Source organism: Poecile atricapillus, chromosome 3 (assembly GCF_030490865.1).
Source record: "Poecile atricapillus isolate bPoeAtr1 chromosome 3, bPoeAtr1.hap1, whole genome shotgun sequence".
NCBI classification, from domain to species: domain Eukaryota; kingdom Metazoa; phylum Chordata; class Aves; order Passeriformes; family Paridae; genus Poecile; species Poecile atricapillus.
In genome coordinates, this window is record NC_081251.1 from 45,550,328 (window position 1) to 45,571,169 (window position 20,842).

Consider the following 20,842-nt stretch of genomic DNA (forward strand, 5'->3'; position numbering starts at 1 on the left):
CAGCAGTGAAAAATGTTACTATCCATCATGCATATGGCAGAACCCTTGGCTTAACACCAGTTCCTGCAGTCACCCTCCACACCTTGTGGAGGAGCTGCCAAGTGCATCCAACCCTGTGTCTCCTCACCTACAGTTTTCCACATATCCCTGGGCAGCAGTGACAGGGAAGGCTGTTGAAGTCTGAGAACAAAAGCCCTCCAAAAAACTATGCCCTTCCTGTCCATTTACAGGTTAATGGATCCAATGCTCTCTCTTGCTTATCGACGATTTTTAGTGTGACATTGAAGAGCTGCTTTGCCATTTTTATTAGATTTGATCTATGAGGATAAATGAAAGGAAGAGAGGTGCAAATGAGGATCAAACTATAATCAGACTATTCTACATACTCACCTTTATCAACCCTTAGCATGTTTCCAGTAGTACCATAGCTATCTCCTCTTATGCTGAATTTTTTTCCTCTGGGCTTTTCTGAAGGTGGGGGAGAGGCCTGTGAAGCAAACTGTTGTTTTCCTTTACTGCAGTGGGTTTTGTTTGTTTGTCTGATACTGGCTTTCTAGCTTTGATTTTGCAATGTTTTTTAAACACACATGTTGCCATGCCTTTATGCTAAAAGCAGACAGACCAAAGAAACATGTGCAACACTTAGAAAGTAGTAGAAGAGTTTCACGCAGCACCGTAATAATGAGATTTTTATCCTCTTTTTTCTTTAGATTTTGTTCCCTGTCCCTTTCTTTGCAATTCCTAACATTTTGCATGCTTTTTGAACCACTGCCAAGCTGTGCATTGATGTTTTTGTGGCAGCATTTATTAGAGCCCCATGATGCTGCTCTGGTGGGGTAGGAGCCAGCCAAGGCCCCTCTGTGTATCACAGGGAATTTATCCACAGCAAGGTTCATCTCCTGTTTTCTTGATCAGCTTTATGGCTGTGTCCCTCATCCTCTTCTCATGCTCACAGTAATCTCTGTAACTTTTATTCTTGCCCCTTCACAGAACATTTCTGAGCATGCTGGTGAGGGAGTTCTGCTACTGGACTCCCTTCACCACAAAAAGTGACCATTTGTTTCTGACCTTTGCTTCCTTTCTTTCGTGTGATGTTTGTCCATGTGAGAAGCTGCCTCTTTGCCTGTGCAGCTTAAGGTTTTTGAGAGCCTCTGGTAAAAGATGTCAAATGTCTTTCTTTAATTCCTTTTAAGTATGTCAACCAGATCTCCCTTCCCCATAGAGGGACTTGTGAGGCTTGTTTGTAAAAGCTGTCTGCTTCTTCCCCTGTGTCATGCTAGTTTTCTTCAAAATACCTTAATAGTTAATAGTGGTTTTATAGTGGTTTTATATACATATGTATGTATGTATTTGTATATATATGTGTGTATATATATATATATATATGCATATACATAACTGGCCAGCTAGATGTTCTTTTCTGATTTCTCCATGTGGGTATAACTTCAGGTTTTTAAAGGATGCTTTTTGACTTGTAGCAACCCTGACCAAGTTGCTTACCTATGTTCACATTCTTTTTAAGGCTTGTAAATCCTCTGAGATATGATCAGCCCTGGGCTGGAATAGAAGTAAAAGTCTTGGAGGAGTAAATTGCAGGATTTAGAGGCTCTTATATCCATGGTCTTCTCAGCTAAATACTGAAGACTCCAAGAAAATCCATGTTTTACTACTATCTCAGCGAGTGAGCTTCTCTGTGAATCCTTTAGATGGAGGTGAAATGGCAAAAAAAAATTAAATTTTGTTCTGGGTTTCTTAATTTCTGGGTGGGAAAACTTGTTCCTTGAATCCAAGCACAAGGGCAGTCACCTCAACTAAGATTTTAGAAGTAATGAGAGTTTAACAGGAGGAAAAATTGTGACCACCCATCAAAAACTTGGATGCAAGGATGCATGGGATAAAACTGGGTAAATAGAAAAAAAGAAAAACACTACAAAGCTTTCCTAATAATAGATTATGGCACACAAGCCAGACGTTTACAAAAATGCACCAAACCCTACTTTCTAAATCAAGGAAGTGAGCTGACCTAATCTGACTGGATTTCAGGAAAACATTTGTTAGTATGCTACTTGAAAAAATAAATAAACTGAGGAAGATAACAGTTGCTAAATTAACTCTTAATATGAATAAAAGCTTGCAAAGTAGTTTGGAAGGGAAAGTCTCAAGCTAGCAGAATGTTTATAGTGGACTTCCTTAACAAATGATCTCAGACAGATCTTACTAGTTATTTTCACTGACTACCTTAAATTAGGAATGATCAACTGAGGATACAAAGCTGGGGTACTGCCTGCTCAAAGTGAGGCGGTATTGGAATATATATGGGGCAGTGGAATATTGTATAACAATGGGCATGAGAGACATTTTACATTTTGAGCTTGACTCAGTACCTGGAACTCTGCCTATACCAAACTTAGGAAAAGTTCTTCAGTATGGTATTTTCACGATAAGGACAAACCAAGTAGTCAAGTTTCTTAGCTGTCCCACAGGCACAGAAGTAAAATATACCAAATAAAATTGCTATATAAAAATGCCACAATACAAATGCCATGTAGTCATTTCCAAGGGAAGGCAAAAAAACCCCAAAATAAAACAAACAAAAATAAAATTAACAGATTTTTGCTTGTTTTAATTAGAGACAGTCATAATGTTAGCTAACTTCCACAAACACAGCAATCAAAATCCTCCAGATTCAAAAGAGAAAATTCTTATTTTTAGATGTTATTCAAGAGTGCCACACAAATCCTGTACATCCTCCTTCTATTTCACAAGCATCACCTGTAAACTGGAGATTAACCTACAAGATAAATAGAAACAATATAATGAGACACTAAGTCCATCTCCTCTGTTGTTCTTGTAAAAATCTTTCAGAATTTAGCCTCTTGCTTCCAGAGCCGTCAAATGAAGCCAGTGTAGGACAGCGAGTCAGAAGTGCTGTACAGATTCTGGAAGGCTTACCTGAACTAACACACAGTGATGTGCTGCAGGTAACCTAATCCTAGAGACAACTCTGTTTCATGAGCCAAGCTAGCTCACCTGCAGTGCCCTGTGCTGTATCGTGTGCGTGTGCCAGCTCACGTCCATAGTCGTGCAAAGTGCAGAGAGTCCCAAACAAATCTGGACATGCCAGGAAATTCAGGGGAAGCCCGTGGCTTGTATGAAAGTGATGACACCCTTTCATAAAAAAGCCTTTTGACACCCTTGTCATGCAATACCAGAATGACAGTGTAAAGGTCAAGGTCACAAGCTAGGAATGAAGAAGTTTTGCTGTCAGTATCCATGAAAAAAGGGTAAATTAGGTGTTTCAGTCAATCCTTAAGGCTTTTGAGATGTTGAGAGCAGGTAGGCCTAATATAAAAATAAATGCATTAAAAATCAGAATATTAGTTGCTTTGTGTCTAGGAGGCATAGGGAAGGAATTAATGGCACCATAACAGGAGGCACTGGCAACATCTCATCTGGATCACTGTACTTACTTTTAACCCCACAGATTAAAAGAGATTTACTGGAAATGGAGGTGCAAAGGAGGGTTAGAAGAACGGTCAGGGAAAAGCTCCCTTCTGTACGACAGGTATGGCACAGCTGGTCTGGCTGAACCCAGGCTGAGCAGGTTTCGGCAGTAAACTGAAAAGCTCAAGGGAGGGGAGACAGGAACGGACTTTATACCGGGAGAGAAATGCTCTTTAAACTGAAGTCAAAGACCTTGCAGAATGTGAGAGGTTCAGCTGGCCATGATACACATGATCTGAAATCTTTAACCATGCAGAGGAACAGAAAAACAGAGGCAAGGTGATGGCAGGGGTAGCTTCAAGATGGAGTCCAGTGTCTCTGCATGTTAAGTTGAAGAGTGCAACACGGCTGCCTGTGATAGAGACGATCAGGTCCCACAGCAGAGGAGGTCTTCCCTAGCCCTGCCCACTTTGTCAAGGACAAAGCTGGCTATGAAAGCTCTGATTTTCAAAACGTATCAAATTTACCCATTTGTCACCGGCCAGTTTATCACCACCCGCTATGTTATATTCAATGATATTACACAAGAGTGTAAATTAATGTGAAGTGCAATACTCCTAATTATTACAGTTGGGGAGCAAATAGGGCCATGCATATGCAAATATCTGATTAGTCACATTGTGGTTGTCTGTCTGTGGAAATATCCTGTGTGACTATGAAATCATACTGCCTGCTTTGGCTTATACAATGATGTGTGTTGTCGTGAGTCTTGCATAAGGAGAATTAGTCCTTCTGTTTTAATAATACTGCACCATTCTGCTCAATTCTGAGCCCTTAATCTTGCATCACAGTGAAACATTGTAACAGCAACACGTAATTTTCTATTTTTCCAATTTTCTATTTTGTAAAATGCTAGTTCCTGACCTCTGCTGAATGTGTACAGTGGCCTACCTTGACACAATATTAGATTAATCTTAACTGAAAAGGGTTTCAGTGCATCTGTAATAGAAAAAAAAAAAAGAGTATGACTTCACCTACCCATGAATTTCAGGTTTCAGTCTTCTTTTCTCAGAAGAATGTTATCGTCTCACTATGACACATTTGTAGTTTCACAAGTTGTTTGTTTTAGCCTGAGACGACCTGGCCTTATTAGTTCCCTCTATCCCCTCCAGTTTTGGTGGGGTCCCAAGTGCCTCTTTAGTGGTATTGCAAAAGGAAATCCCCATAAACCACATAAATCCCAAAAAAACCTGATGGCAAATCTGAGAAGATCTCTGTTCGGGCAGGCAGAGTCCTCCCTTTGCACAGCGCTGCCACGGGTGTCGATCGCAGCCCTGCAAAGAGACAGAGGACAGCACAGCAGCCTGCAGGTTCTGCTTGCTCCCCATGACTGAAAGGACACCCTCACCCAGAGCACTTTTTCTGTATTTGCTCCATATTCAAGGGACCTTTTTGCTGGGATTTCCAGGGCAACATCATCACTGTAATTTACAGTGCTTCTGTAATTTACAGATGAAGGGGGATGAAACAGAAATGTGGTTTGGAGGACTGGGCACAATATGGGTTTGTGTTCACAAAGGCTGGGTACTTGCCTTTCTGCTCAGTTTATAGGGCTAACTGTTTTCTGAATTATCCCTTCTTTGTTTTCAGGAGCACCAGCAATAGATGGATAAAAAATGTGTTTTTATAAATACCTCGACCTTTTCTCCAGAATACGATAATTCCTTATCTTATTGTTTATACATAGCAATTCAGATTCTTCCTAATTACGAACTAATTTAATTGTTAATTTCACCTCCTTCCCCCTTTCTCAAAATGCAGACATATATATTTTTATGTACACACGCATACCTCATCAAAATTATTTCAGCGTAAGCGTGAATACTGTGAACCAAAAGTTTGGCATCCCTGCTACAGTGAAAGATGACTGCCACCTATGGGTAAGAGCTCATGTTAACATATTTAGATAAAATTTTAATATTATTCTTTTTAGTTAATTCAGTTTGCAATTATCTGCCAGGACAGAGTTCTGATTCATACGCTTATATTTTGCCAACAACGATCAGTGAAAATCATCCTTTGAAAGTTAGGTATTAAATCAACTTTCTTACGAAGAAACATCAGCTTTACGACGAATAAAAAATGGGGTACAACATTCTTATTTTTCTTATTCTGAATAAAGACTATATAGAAATACTCTAATTCCCTATGCAAAGAAAAAAGAGTCATTGCTACACAGCTAGGTACAACATATTAGATAAAGCTGTATTTAATGACGACTATAATTTTAAAGTTTAGCCGTCTCAAGGTTTTAATATTTTGCTTGCTGCTTTCTTTTACTAAATACATACAAACAGCTTAGCTGTGCAGTTTCATGAAAAAGTGTGTATAATCAGTATGTCATAGTAATTTTCTTTTCAAAATTTTTCATTTTTCATAGTAAAATGAAAGCTAAGTGGGGGGAAGGGAGGCAGTAGAAAAATGTATGTCCCGGTTACGTAAGCCTCAATTTTTCTGATAATCAATCTGCGCAGCATTTACCTAGGAAACTCAAAAAAAAGTAAAGACTGGAAAGCCAAACTTATCATATAAAAAATACTTTTTTCCAATTCACTTTTCAGGTACTTAAAAGCAAACAGCCTGACAATTCTGTATATCCGACTACCAAAGAGAAAAACGCTCGATTACGGCTGCTATACTGTGGTAAGCTGCATTAAAATGGACATTACGATCTCTTGCTCAGAAATACCACACGTAAAGATTGCTGGAAGTCTAGCAAATTAATGCATGTATTTCAGTTTGGGAAAAAATAGTTTTGCTTCAGTAAACAGAAACTAATTGTAGCCATTATATTTCTTCCTTTTGGGGCCGGGACACAGTATTTTTGAAGGAACAAAGATGGAACTTAACAAAAGAGAAAATTATATTAAAAGAGAGAGCAACTAATACAAAATAAAAGTAAGTCCAATACTGATTTTTTTTTTTTTTAAATCTCCCTTTTAAAGTAATCTTAGTTCTGGGCCTTCTCATTCATGTTGTACTTTGCTAAATATGATAATTGGCCTATCTAAAAAACCCGAAATCAGTATTACAGTACTGCTTACCTTCCCCATTTTCACTAAATAAAACTAATACAAAACCTATATTATAAACTTGCAAAATACTTTAAAATGGTCAGCAAATGTTGCTCAAATATAGTAAATGCTCAAATATCTGAGATTCACACATCACCATTTCATGCTTGCCTTCCAACGGCATCAGTACCCTTTATAATCTACATAATTCAGATGCCTGCAGTAAAATCTTTGTGCTGCATAGATAAAACCATCTTCTAAAAGGTAAAGTCACTGTTCCACAGTAATATATTAGTGATGTATTTTCCTGACGTATTTTGGCCAAAAATAGCATTCTTCTGTTTACTTCCTTGTGTCCACTTTGGCTACTGAATCAAACTGTCACCGGTCCAGTAACATTTCCCTGTATTTTCAAACCACAATTTAAACTTAAACCACTCAGTCTCCTTTGATGGGAACTTCATATCAGACAGAAATTACTCCTTAGCACATTTGATGAATCCAGCTTAAAATAAAACAGCAGAACTGCATGAACATCTGTGACAAATGACTTGTCTCAGTCATCCTGCTCTTTCTTATTTAATCTCCCACTGGAGTACAATTTCGTAGGTACACTACTTTACAGTGCAGACCTCCTCCCATCAACCTACTGCTTGCAAAAGGAATGAAAAAATATATTTTCCGTGTGTCACTCCAAGATCTGAAGAGATTATAATTGAACCTTTCAAAATAATTAGAAGTAGGAAAATGGAAATAAACAAATAAGTTAGTACCTCAAATTTACAAAAGCAACGAAAAGGTAAAAAAACTGTAGAAATGCAATAAAGGATTGTTAAATTAATAGATCTACTAATGGAATATGAAACAAACCCTCCTTTCCTGGTGATACATCGCTGAATTACTACTTGCATATTCTACCAGTATAAAAGAAGAGCAAAATTTTTTTATATATAGTCAGTATGATGAATTTTGAGATATTCCTATTTCAGTCTCTTTAAAACCAAGACCATGTTAAAGGACAGGGTACTCGAAAAGATCTACATGATATTGGAAAACCCAGACAGGTTTTTCCTGATTTTTTTCTGCCAATGATCTCTGTGTTTTACAGAGGGGGAAAAAAATCCAACAAATCAGGCAGTGCTCCTAATTCTCTGAAGTGCTTGTTGTTAATTTTATACCTTTACAAAACGACAAGTAAAATTCCACTTTCCAAGTAAAGAAATACAGAACGTCGTATCATAGCTTTAAAAAATGATTCTTTCATTTTTGATGAAAGACATATAGATGTCTCATCAATTTCACTTGAATGCTGCTTGTACTGTATAACACTGATTTTACTTTAAATAATAGTACTTAATGCCCATATGGATTTTTTTGTTACCTAATAGCTTTGCTAGATTGGTCATGGATTTTTCACTGTGCTATGTATTTTTTCAGTACTTAGTTATATGCCTGCATTCTCCAACAGACGTTCAAAATATTACTGCATTCTGGTCTATTTCACTGTTTTAACACTGAAGTGCATCAAATACTCATAACATGCTTGTAGAGGCAACTCAACAAAAAAACTGGTTACCTTCTGATGTACTGGAATGAATGGGACTTTGTTCTAACGAGGGAAAACCTGTTTGTTCGTAATAATTTAGTTTATAGCTGAGAAAGAGAGCAACACACCTGGAATCACCTCACTGAAAATTCCAGAAATGCAAGGAGCTTCACAAAAAGTCTGCAGTTACCTTGTTTTTTAAGTAACCATGCAGAGCTGACAGCTATTAGCAGTAGCAAGGACTTGCATAACGAGGACTTGAAGGAAGGCTTAGTACCATCCATGCCGGAGTGATTTAAAGAGAATGAAGGCACGTATTTCTTTATGATGCATTATGTAACAACAGAGAGGGCAATGTGAGGCATTCAAATAACTACAGAACCCACATTTGATCTCATTCTTGTTATTTATCAGACAAATATTTCACAGTGCTTCTATCGTAAGGCTTATGAAACACCAAACATAGGAATGTTATCAGGTACAAATTAGTTTGAAACGTTTTAGGTGATGCATTCTATGTTTTGTACATCTTTAGGAAAATATAACTGGCCCCATAATTCATCTGCTTAAAACTTCTGCAATACATGCAATCTCAGATAAAATTGTCAAAATCAGTGATAGCTGGACCTTCTGGTTCACATTAGTGTGAAGAGAAAACTGCTGTTGAGCTGACACATTGATAGATTACGAGTTCTGCTGAAGAATAGCTAAAAATGGTGATTCAATCTCGTCGCTACTATATAAGAAGAATAACAGAAGTGGTGATGATACTCATGATATCATGTCTTTTATCAAAACCCTAAAGGGTATTGCTGCATTGAACACATTCTCTTCCTGAGAGCTTCTGGTTCCAAAAAAATACCCATGTAAGTAAATGAAACTAAATAGGCCTATTAAAAAAACAGGATCAGTTTGTGCCCTAAATTTATTTAAACATTAATATAAATAGAAGATTGTAAAAAGAGCTTTTTTTTTTCTGCGGGGGGGTTGTCCTCTCTTTTTTTTTTTTACTGTAGAGATGCTGGTCTTGTAATGACGAAATGGAGGGCTAGGAGGATTATGAAACACAAGTAACATGAAGGGCAAATCTGACTGAAAGAGAGGGAGAATATTATTCCAATTATTTAAAACTTCACTGGGTTTCTTTACTAACTTAAATCAATACAGCTCCCCTGAAATCTATATGGTGATACAGATGCACCGAAGATGCATGTAAGATAATGCGGATCATCATCCTCTCTTAGGACAGTAAATAAAAACACTTGTATAATCATCTTTTCTAAACAGCTCCCTAATCTTTAGATATGCAAAAGAGAACTTTTAAAAGAGGCACCTTAAGTACTTCTGCTATGCTAGCCCTGGTCCTCTGTTATGTGAAACTTGCGTGGTCATTAATGCTGAAGTGAAGTCAGGTTTAAACACTGACTTCTGTCCCTCAGTGCTTCATACTTCCCTGTGCTGCTGCAAATCACCATGGAAGGCTCAAGATGGAGGGAACAGGGCCTGGGTGGCTTGTGCCTTCCTCCCACAAAGATCACCAAATGCTCCCGGCGCTTACTTCCGACACATCCAAGGAGTTCTGCAACAACAGAAGGGGAAACAAGGCTTCACAGTCCTCATCTTTCACTGAGAGGAATAACAGGTAAGGAGAAGGAGCAAACAGAAACATGGGGGAGGACGGGGGTAACGATTTCATTTTAGAGGCTCCCCTTTTCCAAAGGGAAAGAAACATCAACACAAACTTCATCACATCACAGAGATGTAGACAGGTAGGCACCTCAGATTTCTGGTAACTCAGCAGGTTTGTTTCAAGGGAAGATTAAGCAGTCATTTGATTTTTAGTTTTACTTTTACCAGGGCCTCTACAGCAAGAATTTGCAGCTTCTCCTGCAATAAGTAATGTTTCATGTTGTATAGGAATTTCTGATTACATAAAAAAAAAAACAACTCCAACAGAACTGTGGCTTAAGCTGTGTTCTTAATTTGATGATGAATGGGGAAGAAAAGCAGCAAGGCAGAAAGTTTATCACCCTACTCTAAAACGTAAGAGAGAATCAGAAACCAAAATCTAATTAAAAACCCAAAAAGGTCTCAGCCCTGTTCTGTGTTTTTCCTACAGTTTTTACACATGCATTTGCCTTTTGAGTATGCAGGCCGACATCTTTAGGATATTCAGGGAACGCATTAACGCACTGTAGATACGGGAAAGAAATAAGTCAGAAATATTTGTAGGGTGTGAAGCAGTAAACAGTGACCAAGAAGAAATGATTTACGTAATGCTATCATGGCTTGACAGCAAAGTAGATTTATACCATGTCCTCTCAAGCTAGTAAGCTTGGTAACAAGTGAAATGGGTTAAATTTTCTGAGTTTGGAATGCAATTGATTTATGTTTGTTCCACAATGCTACGCAGCTCTTAAATGTACGAGCTCCTGCGGATGAAAGTCTGCTTTTAGGACAGGCCCCGCAGTGACAGGCTGCGGCACGGCAGGGAGAAGCCCAGGTAATTCTGGCGGGGCAGCGGCTGGCGGTGCAGGACCCAGCAGGTACCCGGCCATCCAGCCAGCCCGCCTTACGTAAGGACTTCATTTTCCTTCGGCTACATCTCGCCGCCGCGCGAGGCACGGGAGAGGAGGCTATTCCATCTCCCCGTGCAGCCCCATCCCCTGTGCCAGGCCCAATGACCGCATCCTCGCATGTTTTAATTTTTTTCAATTTTTTTTCTTTTTCCTTTCTTTTTCTCCTCTCCAAACAGCACATCTACAGAGTGGCGTTTACCTATTCGCTCGCGCCGTGGCTGCCACGCAACCTATCTGGGCGGCCGGCTGGCACAGCCCGCGGTCACCGGAGCGATGCCGAAGGGGAAACTCCGGGTCCCTCTTGGGGCGAGGGGCGCGCTGCGGGCCAGCTCCGGGCGGGCAGCTCTCCCTCCTCGGCGGCGGCGGCGGCGGCGGGGATGCTCCGCTCTGCGGCCAGCGGCGGGCAGCGTCCATTGCAGCTCGGCGGGTCCGCGTCCGGAGTCCAGGGGCTCCGGCAGCCAGCGGGGGCACCCGGCCCCCGCTCCCCTAAACACCGCTGGCCAGGTGCGTTTATTTCTCATCCCGTCCTCTTCCCACAAATCCACCGTCTGCGGCCGCCGAGCCCCAGCAAGAGCCCGGTCAGCCCCCGAGTCACCACCGATCGCTCTCTCGCTCTCGCTCTCTCTCTCTCTCTCTTTCTCTCTCGTTTCGAGCTCTCCCCGAGGAGGAAACAGCACGGCGGGGCCGCTCGTCCTGCATTTCACCGCTCGGGAGACGCGGCCGCCGGAGCGCTTAAAACAAAGCGGAGAACAGTCACTTTCCACACTGTTCCCTTTCCTCCCCGCGCCGAGTAACGCGGCTGGCTAGGGGAGCTCGCCTAGCAGGGATGAAAAACAAGGGGGGGCGAAGGCAGGAGAACCCACCCACCCAACCCGGAGCCCCCCGGCTGCTCCCCGTTCCCGGCACATCCCGGCGCACCTGACAGCCCGCCGCGCGCGCTGTATTTCCCTCCCTTAGCGACAGGGGAGGCGCGCGCCGGCCGCGGCCCCGCCATTGGCGGAGCGCAGCAGGGCGGCGCGGCCATTGGCTGCGGCGGCGGCCAATGGGGAGCGCTGTATCCGGGAGGCAGCGGCTGCGGAGCTATTTAAATCCTGGCCGGTGATGTCAGCGCGGGCGGTGCGGGGGGAGCGGCGGGGCGGCCGCGCCTGTCAGGCCGCGTTAGGAGCAGCGCGGCCGCCGCCCCCTCCGCGGGGAGCGGAGCGGAGCGGGAGGGGCCCGCCGCACCTGCACGGCCCGCCCCGCCTCGCGGGACCCGGCAGCGCCCCGCTCCCCTTCCCGCCGACTTCCCCGGTGCCGCTCCTGCAGGGTGCGGGTTAATCCCGGGGTGCTGGGTGCGCTCTCTTGTTGCGTGAGTGTTGCGCTGGGCCCTCGCCCGCGGAGAAAGCAGAAGGGTAGCTCCCCGCGTTAAAAACACTTCTGCCAACTGGTCCGGGGAAGAGGTACCCTCGCTGTGCTTTATTTGCACCCAGTGCCTCTCTGTGGCCTCGGTGCCGCTGAGCCCCTCACTACAGCAAGGACATTGAGGGGCTGGAATGAGTCCAGAGAAGGGCAGTGAAGCTGGTGAAGGATCTGGAGCACGAGTCCTGTGAGGAGCAACTGAGGGAGCTGGGGGTGTTTAGCCCGGAGGAAAGGAGGCTCGGGGAGGCCTTTTTGCTCTCTACAGCCTCCTAAAAAGAGGGTGAAGAGTGTAGGCAAGTGGGGTCGGTCTTCTCTCCCAGGCAACCAGTGGCAAGACAAGAGGACAGAGCCTCAAGCAGGGCCAGGGGAGATTCAGACAACATGATGAATTTCTTCACAGAAATGGTGATTAGACATTGGAATGGACTGCCAAGGAACACGGTGGAATCACCGCTCCTGCAGTTGTGATTCAAACTTACCCATGATGTGACCAAAATGCAAGTCATCTTACTTTACACAAAGGTGTGGTGATGGGATCACACAACTGCAAGATTTTCTCAGTTTGCAAATAGATGTGTGCTGTGACCGTAGTTTTTTGGCCCATGTAACTACAGGCATTTTGGTTGCCCAAAAATGTGCGTTCAGCAAAGTGGCTGCAGAAGGACTTACGGTGAGGTGATATGTGGAAGTGGTTCCTTAGGAGCAATTCTGTGGTATGGTTAAGATGAACACAGAGGAGGTCACCGAGCTGAATATTGTCGATGCCAAAGAAGACTTGTCCTGAGGAAATTAGGACCAAAAGCCAGGAGGAAGGGGGCTGTCAGTGAAAGCATGTTGGTTTCTTTGCTGTGGCAGGGTATGGCAGCAGAGAGAGGGGACAACAGAAGTAGGCTGATCATGGAGGTGGCTTCTATGAGTTTAGGGATGGCATGTCATAACTTAAGGTCCTCAAGATGAATCTGATATTCTTTTAAGGACATTCTTCTACTGAGAGATGGAAAAATATGAGAGCCCCCTTCAGGAACTGAGTCCATGTGCCTTTTCAGCCCCATTGGCATTTTCTTGTTTTCCTGATTTGGAAGTTGCTTAGAATAAAGATGAACTTGCTGCACCCAGTGTGTTAGCTATTTTATTTGTCCACCAATGCCATCTTACTCCAGATTTTCTGTGAGTTACCAACAAGGCTCAGGAATAATACTTTTTGTTGTTTTGACTGCACTTTTCCCCCCTGGTTCCCATCTCTGTTACTTCCAGGGTGACTTGGGGAAGTGTTACCTTCCTCTAAAATATCAAATCAGCATTAGCAAGAGTTTAAAAGCTGGGCAAAGGTATTCATGGTGGCCCTGCTACTGACACATGCATCTTGCTCAAATGCTTAGAACTAGTGATCAAATCTGACTTGAGAAGAAATTTTTCTCTAGTGTGGGCTGTTGCATTTGAGGTAAAAAAAAAAAAAACCTAAAAAGGGAAGGGAGAAGCATTCACCCCACTCAGCAAGATGGAATGTGGCTCATTTTGTGAAAGGAACTTGGGTATTTTGGGGACAAGAACTTCTGGAATGGACAGAGCCCTCACCCTGGAGCAGTATAAACCTTAAATATGTTGGCAGGAGGGTGGAGGGGAAGAGGTTAATATATGTAAGTGGACGACAAATCATAAACTTACTGGGGTGGAAAGGAATGCGAAGAGCTCATCTCATCTTTCCTGTGATTTTACTACCATAAAGCAGGATCCAATCTCCCCATCTCTTTCCTGGTAAATACCCAAATTATGCAAATATCTTTAGGGATGTAACTTGATAACCTCCTCACACATCTCTTTCAGTGCTCTGCTTTCCTTGGCTTAGGACAGTCTAGTTCTCTTTTTGTGACCCTGAGAGACTGCAATCCCTGACTTTTCCCCAGTCAGTTCCACGCATCTGATTAAGAAAGGTCTGGAGAAAAAAGGCCAATATTTATGTCAACATTTCCTCATGGTTTTATTTTTTTTTCTTCCTACATAAGCATGGTGAATTAACAAAGTTAATGGCAGGTGAAATTTGCAGCCCTGGGAAAGTAGCACATACTGCAGGGGAAGATGGATTATGATGTGATGACACCAGCTCTAAAGAGAAAGGTAGGGACAGCTGGGTGGAGGTCCACTGAAATGGGGAAAAAACCCTAAACTCCAAATTTTAGCATGCTTAACAAAAGGGACAGTGAATGATGAGCAATGAAATAGCTCTGTAAATTTATAGTCACCATACCTTATAGTGTGTTGCAGCACTTCAGCTTCAGAATTTTGAAGGGTGTACAAAGATCACTGTTAGAGCGGGGTAAACAGACAGAGAGAAACTGGGAGGCATATGAGTAACTGGAGCTCAGACGAGGCAGAACTCATCTGGAAATCCTTTCCCAGTCTTGACACTGCTTCTTCCTGGCCAATCTTTAGAAATCATTCCTGCTCCAGACTAGTGATACATAATACTGTCATTTTTCCTGTTAAGAGCACATTTTGCAGAAGGGTCTATATCACAGTATAGGATTCAGTTAAATTCAGGCTACAAGATGGGGTCACTGCAGTCCTCTGCTTAAAACATCACTGATAAAAATCTTATTTTAAATGTTCTGGTCAGGACTAGTGAAGCTTTTCAATTTTTAAAAGTGTTTTGTGTGGAAAATCCCTCTGTTAAATAATTAGCAAGTGCTCTGAGCATTACTGCATATTTTATATTTCATCTGCCTGGAAGAAATGGACAGTTCTGTTGCTATAGATTAACTGCAATTTATTTTGTAATGCTCTGACTGCTGGAAGAGAGAGACTTCTTAGTTTATTTCTTCTACATTCAATTACTAAAGGAATGGGGCTGGACAAAAGAAAGGTTTAACCATACAATTTCTTCTATTCCCAGTCCTAGCAGACATTTGAGTTTACAAAAAAACATCTGCACAAGCTGTAAATGTGAAAAACAGAGACTGAGAGGCTCAGCAGTACAAAGAATTCCAGTTCTGGATCTTATTTTCTTGGCAGACATTGGCTAGGATGGCTTGTTTATTTTACCTTTTACATAGCCTTATTCCACATTTTAGTGTAAATTTTCCTCAAGCAGGAAAAAAAAAAAGTCATTGCTGCTGCATGAATTAGTCTTAGGTGCCAATGGGCACGAATTGTGTTTAAAAGGAAGAATTCAGTGTAAAAAGCTCTTCAGATTTAACCTTTTCCTCTCAGAAATGGCATTACAAATTATTTATTTAATGGAATGAAGGGTAAGATCACCTTTTAAGTAATTTTGAGGATCAGATCTGTGTTCCTGAGGCTTTTTGCACAGAAGGTTGTGTCAGAAGTGTAGCCCAGGCTCTGCTGTGGGCATTTCTGCACATCTCAGTGCAGTTAGGCTATACCAGCAGGCCTTGGTGTGACAGAGTAGTAACTGTCACATCTGTTTTCCAAGAAAGTTGTTTCATCCGGTCTTCAAGACAAACTTTGAATTCTGAGACAGTTTTATATATCCCTAGCACTGCAATGGGCAGCACCATTCCTGAAGGAAAAAAATGCTTCAATCCTCCTGTGTGTTGGACCTAAAAGCCCTCCTGGCAGTCTGTGGGACTCTTTGCCACAAGATGCAGATGTGGATTCCTCAGCCTGAAGAAATTGCTCTAGATTACAGAATACAGACAAATGTTGATTAACCAAATGTGCCTACAACACACAAAAGTTCTCTAAGAATATAAACTAACTTCCCAGTCTGCTCCCCTGATGTAGCACTAATAGCTCAATTCTCTAAGCAGACCTCTGCTTAATTTCACAGCCACTGCTTAGGTGGCTGTTCCAATTTGGTTTGTAAGCTGTGCTATACAGAAAATGGTCACCGGTGCGTGCTGTCTCTGCACGTGCTGGGGCTCAGTCACATATTTTGCCCGCATCAGTTTCTTCCACAGTGTTGCCTGGTTAGCGCTTGCAACAAGTGTCTTGTGAAAAGTCTCTTCCAGCTTGCTGGAACACACAGGATGCTGATGACCGTCTTTGAGTGTAAAGGGGAGGTTTGCAGTGGTACTCAGTGATCTGTTAAGGATCAGGTCCCTAGTCACGCCAATGAGGATTGCAGGGAAGAATCAAGTGCTTGAATAAAACTAATTCTCCATTCTGGCAGTCAGACTGGGGAAATGCGTGTTTCCTTGCAGCCCTGCTGCAGCTTGCACAATCTCTTCCATCTCCAAAACACTGCCGAGACTGATGCCAATGAAAATAACAGGCAGAAACATTTTTAACATTTATGCTGCTCATTTGCAATTCAAGTATGGTGAACTCCTGTGTGCTGAAAAGCAGGGAGCAGAATAGAACTGACCAATCTGTTTATCAAGACTGCAGGGGTTATTTACCATCCCTGAGATTTAGAGGATTGTTTTAGTGTTATTGATCAGCATTTCCAAAATGGTGTCGAACTGTAGCTTTCCTATTGTGATAAAGCTGAACAACTACAATCTTGATACTTTCTTTGTTAGCAGGTTGGCACCACTTATCAAAAGGCATGGGACACCAAAGAAGGCTGTAAGAATGTGTTCAAAATAGCATAAGGAGGAATTCTGTGTAGTATTTCCTAGATACAATGTTCCTGAAGAAGTGAAAAATTTTACTTTATTCTTTCACAGAACTTACCTATTTGTGTATAACAAAGTCTGGTTTTAAGTATTGGCTTGTTTGAACAACTGCTTTTAGGTTTGGGATGAAGTGTAATGCGATGTGATAGTATGTCAGTGGACAGTATTAATCTCTGCATAATTTTCCATAAAGCGTATGGAATTTGAGAGAAATGTCCTTTTACAATCCCTTATAATGAAGGGGGAAGCTTGTCAGCTGATTTTCCCAGTATGTGGATTATTTTTGTTTTTAAAAGTTAGCTGTCACATTTCACTGTGGTCTTTCTTCTCCTCACAATCCTGAAAAACAGATTATTCAATCGCTAGCATAAAGTTTAAGTCCAGAGATGACTCTTACAGTAAATACCAGTGTGACATTTAATATAAATTCTTGCCTAAATATATCTGCAATAAATCTTAGATCCTATAGGTATGCATATGTATGTATTGGTACTAGAGGATGATGTAATTGGGGGTTGAGCACCGTGTTCCAAAAAAGCAAAGCCATGTAAACTACTCATCACCTCTTCATCATCTGAGCATATGCAGACACCTACCATTTTTGTGACACTGTTTTAATCCTATGTGGAATGTCTTCATGAAGGCAGCTGCATTTTTAGAATACATGGAAGATTATTGAGCTCAGCACAGAGCTATTTCCAGTCAAGAATGCAAAACAGCAGATATGGTTATTGTCCACCTCTTTTCTAATGGCCATATATTTAGAGGATAGAGTATTTGGTGAGGAAATTAGACTTTCAGCACTTATTAGATGACAGATTTCACCTTAGTGGTATGAGTGGAATCATGACACATCCTCTTCCATGGTATTCAGAGTTGATTTATAGTCTTTACCATGCTTGCATGGGGCTGTTTTCCTTTCTATGACCACTTAAAATGCCATTCTCCTCTAGTTTCTGTGGAATTCGAGGTTTGTAGTAAGGAAAGGGATAATTTTAACACAAGAACTGAAATTGGGTCTGACTCTTGAGTAGATAGAGAAGAATATCTCTAGTGCTATTTCCATGGGTCTTTAATTTCTAAGATAAAAAATATATATCTATTCTCTGGTACCAGCTTCTCTTGCATCCTTTGAATAGCTATTCTGTTAGGAGTTTTAAAGCACGCAGTACTTTTCAATTCATTCAATTCAGTATGCAGGAGAAGTGCATATCAAATTTAAGGACCAAAATGAAATCATCAACCACTCACAAGGCAACATTGGCAAGAAAGCATTTAGAAAGAAAACTTCTTGTCCTGAGAAATACAGAGCACTGAGAAGCTACTGGGTTAACTTGTCCCAACACAGAGCAGAAGCCCCTGGAGTGAATCCAGCATTACTTATCTAGGAGCTGTGTCCATGTGTTTGATTGGTGTCTTGTTTTGGTTTTGTTTTTCCACAGGATTCATAACTCATTTGTACAAACAATCCCTTGACCATAATGAATACACATACCAGGATTTATAACAGATAAATTAAATGAGATGTGCTCAGGAGACAGCAAAGCATTCAGTAGTAGAAAGGAAAAGAAGTACCCTTTTCATTCTGCCTGATAAGAATGATCACTCAGAGCATGATATAATTTTAATTTCTAAGTTATCCAAATACCCACATCAAAAAAGGAAAACAAAGAGAAAACAGGTCATTATGGGCACATTGGTATCACAAGTGCTTTGGTATCTTGCTTTTGTGTGTTGCATTCAATATCTGATCATACAGCACCAAAGCACACAGCATTTATAAAGATGTCATTAAAGAATGTGACAGTCTAGGCTGCAGGAGACAGAAAGAAAAAAAACCCTGTTTCCACTTAATCATTTGCCTGAATCTTATATGACTTTCTCCAGGGCAAGAAAAACAATGACTGTTAAACAAGTGGCAAGTGAGCTGCTGCTCAAAGAAAGGGATGCAACTCTATATGGTATCCTTAAAAAATAAAAGCCAAGAAGTTGTGATCTGCTGCAGAGAGCTGGTGCTCAAAGAAAGGGATGCAACTCTATATGGCATCCTTAAAAAATAAAAGCCAAGAAGTTGTGATCTGCTGCAGAGAGCTGAGGCTGCATGTTACTCTTCAAAATAATTTAGGTAAATTTAATTTATCAGTAAATCACCTATGATAAGATGCTGGAGAAGGATAACCAGGTTATAGGTGTGGGTGGGAATAATCAGCACAGCAAAACAAGCTGGTTGGGTATATGGAGAAGTCCAGAAGTTGCTGGACAATACTGTGAGATACTTCATCTAGCTGAAGTACTGTATAAACTTGTGTCACATGCTATTGATTGGGCAGAATTCAAAAGTTGAAAAGTCTGAGCTGTGGCAGAGTCTCTGGATTTGTGTGATTGCCAAAAAAAAACCCAGTGTGGAACACTTGGTAGCATCTTAACCTCTAGTTTCTGCTTGTTATGACTACATGATGCTGTTTCATGGCCATTTTGAGGTTATTTGAAGGACTCTGGAGAAGGGAGCCTGAATGGCATATGGCATTGGAATGGACCCAGCAACTGCTAGAAGATGCAAGAGGATTCACAGGGGAGGAGAAGTGCAGAGGGCGATGGAGAGAAGCCAAAGTGAACCAGCAGAGAGTGCAAAGAATTAACAGAGGGGTACGATTATATACCATTATGGTATAGTTTAGGATGTTACCTAGCACTGCTTAGACCCGTGGGAATCTGAAGAGTGCTCTTTGCTTAGCATGGCAGACCTGCTTGTCTAATTATTTTATCTGTGGTAGTTCTAGAATACAAGTAATGTGCAAGCTGTACTGCAATGTGGAGATAAGCAATAAAGGCAATTCATCTGCTGGATCTGCAGATGCTGATGCCTGAGGTCCCTCATAATCTGGTATGTGCCTGGCAAGTGGAGAGGAAGTGTAGTAAAGAAGAGTCATAGTGCACTTGGTTCCATGGTTCAAACAGCTACAGCTGTCAAACAACAGTGATTCTTGTTTTGGAGTTAGCTTGGGTTAAAACTCTTCAGGCCTACTTGCCTGGGGCAAGCCTCCAGGCTACAGTACTGTTAGGAATTTGTAGCTTAAATCTCCTTGGCAGCAGTTGCCATTTTTCAGCTTTTGTGGCAGTGAAGCAGGTTCCTGGGAATGGTAAGGGAAATCTCAGAAGGTATTTGTGAGACACCTGGGAGATACCTGTGGGGGTAGGGAGGAAATCTGTGAGAAGCCAGCAGGATGTCATGGGTCTGTGGTAGATCTGCAGTGAACGGGAGGCTTTACTCAGTTTCTTTCCCTTCTCTGAATGTGTTTTTGTATTTTCCTCCTCAGGGATGACTCCTCATGCTCTTGGGAGATTCGAGCTTTTTTTCTGAAGCCCACAATTGTCTACTTCCCACCTTATAGCTGTCTTCCTCTATCAAGTCAATTGTACCTAGAAAAAGCTTTTTGTACCTTGTGGCTTTATTGTAGCCACTAATCATTCTCTCCTGAAAAGAAGAGGATGCTGGTGTGGCTACCATTACAGAGCAAAGAGGAGGCAGAAAGTGAGTGGGGATTATTTAGGCCAGAACAGCAGGTTCTGTGTCCCGAGGCACAGTACCTTACAGTCTTCAGCTGCCCCTACTGGGCTGCTCTCCACTCTCAAGTAGTAGAACTGATGTCAGAGGCTCACTGTTCAATCTTCCTTATGTTGCTAGGTAGTTGTCAGGGATTAACTTTTGTTAGTAAAGCATGATCAGGCAAGTCCTATTAAGAAAACATGACTGGTAGCAGTAGCTGAACTAACCTGATACAAGAGTACTTGCCCAATGAATCAATGTACCCCTTGTTGGAGTCTGAAATACGGCCTGTGTGCCCTTGTTTTTAATATTTAGTTCTGGGATCCAAGAAAACACTGAATTTCATATAACATGAAATTCATGAGCATGTTTTCATAGTGATACATGAAAACAAATGCTAAAGTTAGATAAGAAAGGTAGGTGTGTAGATTAGAAAGTTTCTTAAATCACTGGGTGAAAAAGTAGTTTAGAGGACAGGAGACAAGATGGAGGATTTAGGGTGTTGTCTCTTGTCCTTCTTCTTTCTTCTTCATGTTCTTCTCCTGGAGGTTTTTGGGTAATAGTTAGTGATTGGATAGAAAATGCCGCAGTGCATCACAGAGGTGATGGGTCATTGGGTCATGAAGAAAAATACTATACGTGTCTATTGTTAATTGGATAAAAATAAGTATAAAGAT

The 20,842-nt window shown here is 41.6% G+C and overlaps 1 protein-coding gene and 1 long non-coding RNA gene across 10 annotated transcripts in view; one reads left to right on the top strand and one right to left on the bottom strand.

Moving 5' to 3' along the window:
* Positions 1-20,631, top strand: part of LOC131576919 (uncharacterized) — a 50,717-nt gene extending 30,086 nt beyond the window's left edge. Inside the window, exons 5-9 of one of the 8 annotated variants that reach the window (XR_009277109.1) lie at positions 5,266-6,402; positions 9,504-9,706; positions 10,820-11,147; positions 12,442-12,563; positions 19,110-19,319. Coding sequence is in view for 2 of the 8 variants with exons in the window: in XM_058834053.1 (XP_058690036.1) it covers positions 5,368-5,384; positions 6,066-6,147; positions 9,504-9,706; positions 10,820-11,450 (933 nt within the window). In the remaining 6 variants the exon portion in view is untranslated. Of the gene's footprint in view, positions 1-1,522; positions 6,403-9,503; positions 9,707-10,819; positions 11,501-12,441; positions 14,024-19,109; positions 19,320-19,935 lie in introns of those variants that run through there. The other 7 variants (XR_009277107.1, XM_058834054.1, XR_009277108.1 and 4 more) reach the window with 7 other exon arrangements.
* LOC131576920 (uncharacterized) lies at positions 8,452-11,556 on the bottom strand. Of its 2 annotated transcripts, none has more exons than XR_009277112.1 (3): positions 11,511-11,556; positions 10,843-11,374; positions 8,452-9,643 (listed from the first exon to the last, which is right to left on the bottom strand). It is a non-coding gene; the product is annotated as an uncharacterized LOC131576920 (long non-coding RNA). The 2 variants fall into 2 exon arrangements; XR_009277111.1 differs by having other exon boundaries at positions 11,507-11,556.
* Positions 20,632-20,842: the final 211 nt, after the last annotated feature.